General features: G+C 40.7%; 1 protein-coding gene across 2 annotated transcripts in view; it reads right to left on the reverse strand.

Annotated features, from left to right (window-relative positions):
- Positions 1 to 3,560, reverse strand: part of FLACC1 (flagellum associated containing coiled-coil domains 1) — a 28,749-nt gene extending 25,189 nt beyond the window's left edge. The window contains exons 1-4 of one of the 2 annotated variants that reach the window (XM_081051074.1): positions 3,480 to 3,560; positions 2,489 to 2,506; positions 898 to 1,054; positions 305 to 379 (exon numbers count right to left, since the gene is read on the reverse strand). In XM_081051074.1, the coding sequence (XP_080907200.1) occupies positions 305 to 379; positions 898 to 1,010 (188 nt within the window). In that variant the 5' untranslated portion in view covers positions 1,011 to 1,054; positions 2,489 to 2,506; positions 3,480 to 3,560. The remainder of the gene's footprint in view (positions 1 to 304; positions 380 to 897; positions 1,055 to 2,488; positions 2,507 to 3,479) is intronic. The other variant, XM_081051075.1, reaches the window with a different exon arrangement.
- Between the last annotated feature and the right edge of the window lie 3,546 nt (positions 3,561 to 7,106).

The raw sequence follows: 7,106 nt of genomic DNA on the forward strand, positions 1-7,106 counted from the left end.
ACCTCTGGGAGGCTCTTTGCCTGTGACAGGCATAGAGCACTGTGCCCTTTTAGGGCCCAAAACAGTTTTCAGGGGCACCTTAGCTGAGAGCTCATTTGAGAGCTTTGAAAGCTGTGGATGCAGAGGGCCACAGAACCTACATGTAGGATCTGAGGTCTGGGGGAAATCACAGTGGGTTCTGGCAACTCTCTGACATTCCTGGCAGTAGTTGGTTTAAGTCAGCAAGGCTGTGAGGGCCAAGGGGGAGACTGTTTTATTTACGTACCTCAAACCACGTCCACCCCACGGACGTGAAAATACTTACTTTGGGGAGGCAACAGCTTTTGTTGTTGTTTGGACATAATTTTGGTGTTTTGAAGGTGGAGGAAGAGGAGCTAGCCTGAAATTAAAAAGTAAATAACAAAAAAGAGAAATTTGGAAATTCAGAAATGTGTTTTAGTACACCCAGATTAGGTAAGTCCCATGGGGACCCAAAATTGGGATATATGGGCTGACGACGGGAGTCTTTCAAATTAGGATTGTCTTTGGCAACCTCTGGCTGAATGCCTTGCTACTTGTTCACTGTCCTAGGGGATCCCTGGGTTGGTAGCACAGTGTGTCCCCCAGGACCGAAAGCACTTGGTCCGACCTGGAGGGGCCACCCGTCATGGAGCCCTTTGGTTGGAAGTCCCCCTTTCCTTGTTGCACAAATTCTGAGACCTCCTCATTTAAAATGACACTGAGCCTAGTCACGGCTGGCAGTAACAGGCTGGCAGGGCCACGCTGTGCAAAGGCAGCGTGTGTGGCCCTCTTGGAATTTTGCTATCAAATTGACTGTTTTGGAAATTTTGTGAGAGAAAGAAGGCTGCAAATGGAACTCAAGCCCCGGGGTTCTAGTCGATCCCAGGTAATCCTTACTGGGGCTTCCCTGTGGAGCGATTTCTTGGTGGTTGAGGGGTCTTGATTAGCTTCCGTGGTCCCAAGTTCCAGGGGTCCCAGCAGGTGCAGTAGGTGAGAGGGTTGGGGTACATGGCAGGAGGTCCAGGACAGCCTTGGCTACTAGGTCAGGAGGTCCCTGCGGAACGGGAAAACAACAGCAGAGAGTTACACCATTGAGAGTCAAAGTGAGAATACTTAGAGACAAACCGGGAATGACCCGGGGAAGGCCCAAAACACAGATGGTCGATTCTGAAAGATTTTGATCTGGTCCAGGGTCTTGACTATAGAATAATACCTCACCCCTGTAACCCAATAGGCTTGGCTTGAAAACAATTTAAAATTTGCTGTGACTGCGTGCTTACTGTGAGCCAGACACACAATAAGTGATCAATTACTGTCATTCCCGTTTTACAGACGAGGGTACTGAGGCTCAGAGAAGCGAGTTGCAGAGTTGGGAACAAACATGAATCTGCCTGACTCCTAAGCCAGTGCTCTTCCATCAGGTCACACTAGTTCTTAGTGAAGTGAAGAGAAATCCCTACAGCAGGTCCTGTACAGAACTTTCTGGAAAATTAGCTCTGTTACTCAAATTAAACTGGATCTCCCAATTTCTCATTCCTGGTCACCTGCCTGAATTATAGTCAAAACTCTTCCTTCTTGGCTTAATAAAAACAAAAACAAAAAGAAAAAAAAATCCCTATTATGAAAGTTTGCACAAAAAAACAGAAAAACATGGAGGCTTTATCACACTTGTTCATTTTTTTCCCCCAGAACCACACTGAAATGAGAGTACAGGATTAAAAGAGATTTAATTCCACAAGAACAAAGAGAATGGGAGAGGAGACAATATTGCACAATATATATTTGTCACAACTTCCTACTTAGCACACCATAAGAAGCTACAGCCTCCGTGCTTGCAGAAGGGGTATGAATCAGGAGCCAATTCCCATATGAACTAGGAGCCAATTCCGGTAGAAAGGCTCCAAATGACTCAGAACTTGGAACTGACAGATTATCTGATGAAACTGATAGGGATTTCACTCTGTTGGAGCGTGTGGTGGGTCAAATAATGCTCTTCCCCAACCCCCACCAAAAAAACAACAACCCAAAACATGTTCTAATCCCTGGACCCTATGAATATGTTATTTTATGTGACAAAAGGAGCTTTGCGTCTATGATTAAATTATGGATTTTGTGATGAAGAGATTATCTAGATTATCCACATGAGCCCAAGGTAATCACAGGTGTCTTTATAAAAGGAAGGTGGGAGGGTCAGAGCCAGAGAAGAAAATGGTCAGATAGGAGTGATCAAGGAAGGGGGATGAGCCAAGGACAATGAGCAGCTTCTAGAAACCAGAAAAGGCAAGCAAGGGATTCTCCCCTGGAGCCTATAGAAGGAACACAGTCCTGCCCAACACCTTGATTTTAGCCCAGTGAGGCTCATTTCAGATTTTTGACCACAGAACTATAAATTGGTTTGTTTTAAGCCACCAGATTTGTGGTAATTTATTACCACAAATAGCAATTGTAATAAAACAAAACAAAACTAGAAAATTTTGGGGAAACTTACCAACAGAAACATAGAAACCTAAGAAAATAAAAATTGCATAATTACTCCAGGTTAAAAATATTATATAAAGAAGTACACATAATCATAGTAAGGTACACATTATATATATTTATGCAAACACTCAATATTGATTTAACTGAAAAGTGACTTGTGACCACTCTAAGAGATTGGGGGGCGGGTACTAGAAAGAGGATGTGTAAGTATTAAATCCTGCATACCAGACCAGGAAGTCAATAGAAAATGTCTAAAATTGAAAAATTACCAAATGGAGTAGAGAAATTATTTAGCAGCATGAAGCTAAATTCTAAAAGAAATAGCTAAAACAGTGGAAAATAACTGTCTCTAGGGAACACAGTGAGAATAGAACTGAGAAGTAAGGATGGGTGGGGCAGAAATTGTAACTTTCCATCAATGAATTTTTAACATGGTTTGATTTTTAAATGATGTCAGTGAAATATCTGATAAAAAAATAAAACCAACACCAAAAACATTATGAGAGCCAAGAGACCAACAGAAGGATTATAATGACAGCCGATTTAATTCAAATTTCTAAGTCAGTGACTGGTTTCCAATAGCACACTGGAATTAATTTACTTAAGAATCAGCTGAAAAATGAAACAAACCCTTTTTCTATACCATGACTGAAGCTTGAGAAACCCAGTTTATGAGGTCTAAGGCCAAGGCCTCCATATCTAGTTGTTCGTGTTCTCCCGTGTTTGGGGCCCTGGTCAGGATATGAGTTCAGGGAAGCAGATCGGGTGGAACATCCTAGGTGAGAAGACAATGCCACAGAGGCTAGAATTCAGGTGAGAATCTGAAAGGAGGTGGTAGCAGTAGCAAGATAGTAGTTTTGCTTCTGCTTAGGATCTTGTACCAGCTTCCAGGGAAGGCAGGGTCCAATCCAGAACTCAGGGGAGTTAGCAGGAGGCCCTGAGGCAGGAAGTGAGCGGCTAGGGCAGGCCAGCTCCCTTCTTACTGCCTTCCTTCTTACCTTTCTTGCCTGCCCATCTGGACTGTGCCATTCCTGAAGGCCTGGACTTCACCACATCATTCTCTGTGCCCTCCACGCCCTGCCAGAACCTGGCAAGGCAACTTGTCTACAATGAGTATTTGATAAATATTTGTTGCCTGACTAATAAAGTGGGTGGCTGTAACCACAGGAACCAGTTCAACAAGGAGAATAGAGCTCCACAGATGAAATGCAAAAATGTAACGGTCACTACAATATCATAGATAACATTAAGAGTTAGAATTAAAAAACTAAAATGCCTAGGTAAATTACGGCACAACCACTCGATGGAGTTCTACTGACCACTTTAAAACCTAGATTTTTAACTGACCACTTTAAAAACTGTGAAAACATGAAGAAATGTTTATAAACAAAGATATAAAATGGTATGTATGCAATGGATACAATTATGTAGAAGTATGTACCTATACAGAAAAGGATTAGAAAAGAATATATTAAAAAATGAAAATTGGGCCAGAATGTCAGTATTATTATTATTTTTTTCCTCTACAACATTCTTTACTAAAATTTCCCTTGGGCTTTCGGGTCAGATGGGCCTGACTGCACAGAGGCTCCTCTGCTTACCAGCTGTGTGACTTCAACACATTTACTGTTACTTTCCTGAGTCTCAGTTTCGTCATCTGACCTCACTGGGCTGTCATGCACATGAAATGAGACCATGTCAGGAAAGCTCTTGGCATGCTGTCTTGCCACATTAGGTTCTTAAAAACTGCTAACTGAGTTAGGAATATTATGAACCCCAATGGTATTTTGTTTACAGAACCTTTTATTTCTAAGTTTTTGGGGAGAATAGGTTTATTCATTTGTGTGTGTTAAATTGAAATAGGACCATTGTAAAGAAAATTATAGCACAGAAAAACCTGAGGAAGTGAAAATTATCCAAAGTACTAAACATCTAGAAATGACCACTGAAAATATTTTGGTTAATGTCTTCTAGAATTCTCTCTAAAGAAACAGTTTTATATAACTGTCCATAAACGGAAACAAACTCTACTTATATTGTAGATAATCTTTTTTCAATAATGTCCTGAGCTTCTTCTAATGTGAGTAACTACACATATAATCATCAGTTTTTAAACTTAAATTTACTGTGGAGAAAATTTTTAAATGTACAAAAGCAGAGAAAAGAGTATAATGAGCTCACCCACCATCTAGCTTCAACAGGTAGCAATTTGTGGCTAATCTCATTCATCTATACCCAGCCCACTCCTCCAACTCCAATAAAATAAAGTATTTTATTTACTTTAAAATAATTAGATTATTTTAAAGTAAATTTAAAGCAAATGTATAACTTAAATTATACTTAAAGCAAATCTTTAAAGCAAGTCTGAGATTTGCTCCTATATCATCATAACTGTGTAAATTTCTATTCAATGAATGTACCTGTTTACAATTTTAATCAGTTTTATATCGATGAACATTTTGTTTTTTCCTTTCTGTTATAAACAATGCTGTGACATATATTCTTTTGCTCTTAAAAAATGAAGGCCTCTTCTTCCACACACCCACGGAGGTGATACTCAAAAATATTTAATAACCAGTAAGACAATCAGGATATATATGGGCTGGAACAGGGGAACTGGAGGACCCCACTCCTACCCTCATGCCAGGCACTAACCCCTGAGTTGCTGAATCATGAGGAAGTCTGGGGGTGTCAGGGGAGGAAGTGAGGGGCTTGGACAATGTGTACTCATATACACACAACCAGTATGGTACTATTTCAATATTTCAATAACTGTGCGTAATACTAACTAAACATCAGCCCTCAACTTCCAGTACTCTCCCAAGAGGAAACCACTGTGAAGTTGTTTGGGGTATCCTTCCAGAAGTGTTTTCTCTCTATATAGACATGAAGATTTTACATACATGAGAGCATACTTTACACACTTTACACACACCTTGCTCTTTTTACATAGCAGGATATTTAGTAGGTATTTCTACATCAGCATAGACAGAGCTACTGCATTCACAGTGGCTTGATGTTGCATTGCATGGCTCTAAGCATGCAGAAGTGTGTGTGTGTGTGTGTGCACGCGCGCGTGTGCACATGCGTGTGTGATTTAGGGTTCTTTCTCCCCATTCTTTGCCATTCCTGCATCGTTCCCTAATGACTCTGCCCGAGGCTCAGTGGACTGAATGTGCCACCTTGTGACACCAGGCAGCGGAGCCTTCAGAAAGGTCATTGGTTAGTATTAATAATCAGAAGAAGAAAAATTATATAGAACATCTTTTCCAAAGAGCTTACCTTGGACTGTCCAAAGATTTGTTTTTCCCACGTCGAGAGTCTTAAAGACACCACAATGTTATAGAGAAACTGTTTCCCATCGAGACAAAATCAGAATTCATGGTAGGTTAAATCCAGAGGTTCCAGAACTCAAGAGTTTAGTGGTCATTCCAATGCCACAGCAGAAAATGCAGAGTATGTGGAGTGCAGAGAGACAGACTTCCAGGGAATCCAGGCACAGGCATTTACAAAGGTTGAACTGGCATGAGCGCAAATGTCCCTTCTAAAGACGATTCAGTCTGAGTCTTCTGAAATTTCAATGAAAGTCAAACTAGAGGAGAAAGTCACCCCTCCATTCAGATTTCCTTGACTTGGGCCTTGAGTTGTCCTTGAGGTTTGGCCAGAGGAGGTGGCAGGCCCAGGTTTGTTTCTTTTATTGCTATGGAAACAGAATGGCAGCACCCGACTTGCTCAGGCACTCTGCTCTTAAAGAAAAAAGGCTGGAGAAGCAGCCAGTGAAGAAATTCTCCAAGACATGAGACAAAATACACTGACGATATACTTTCAGAAGAAATTAAACAGCACTCTTAGGCTTAACTGGCCCATGGCAGCAGTTGCCAGACAGGATCTGTGATGGATTTTTAAGCTCCTCTGACGTTTGCTCACAGACACCTAAAACACTAAAGCAGCCACTTTCTTCCTTGACTTTCAAGCTTTGAAATCTGTAGAAGTACAAATCCCCCGGGGTAGGAGTCTTTTTCCGGTGCCAGGAATTCAGATTTTGTTTTCCCCCAAGTAAAGCTACTTTTTTTCATTAAAGAAAAAAATGCCTGCTTATTATAGACCAGCGGCTTTCCTTTTATTTTATTGCAACTCACTATAAGAAATATATTTTACACATTTTGAAAAAGTTGTATGAAATAATACCCTTATTACTAATTCTCATCTGATTCTTTTTCTTCTACCTAAAATGAAAGCTGATTATAAATCCACTAGATTGATTTCATTATCCACTGATGGTTGTAAACAATCCATAGTTTACAAACCATTGTTATAAATTTATGCATTCATTCTACTCCACATTTATTATCGACTGTGTGACAGGCATTTTTGTGAGGTACCTCAATTCCTGTTGTCCATAGAGGGGAAAGAGACAATAAATTCAATAAAAGCAAAATGAAACTTACCAGATGCAGTGTGAGTGTATAGCAGGGAGTCTCTTCTAGTCTGATGAGTCAGACAACAGTTTTAATCAGAGAAGGAACCTGACTAGCTCTGCATACTAGAAAAATCATTTTGACTGCAATGTAGAGAAACACTGGAGGGGCCGAGACAAGAGGCAGGGAAACCAGTTAGGAGTCTAC

The sequence above is a fragment of the Rhinolophus hipposideros genome (genome assembly GCF_964194185.1).
Source record: "Rhinolophus hipposideros genome assembly, chromosome: 6".
Taxonomy (NCBI): domain Eukaryota; kingdom Metazoa; phylum Chordata; class Mammalia; order Chiroptera; family Rhinolophidae; genus Rhinolophus; species Rhinolophus hipposideros.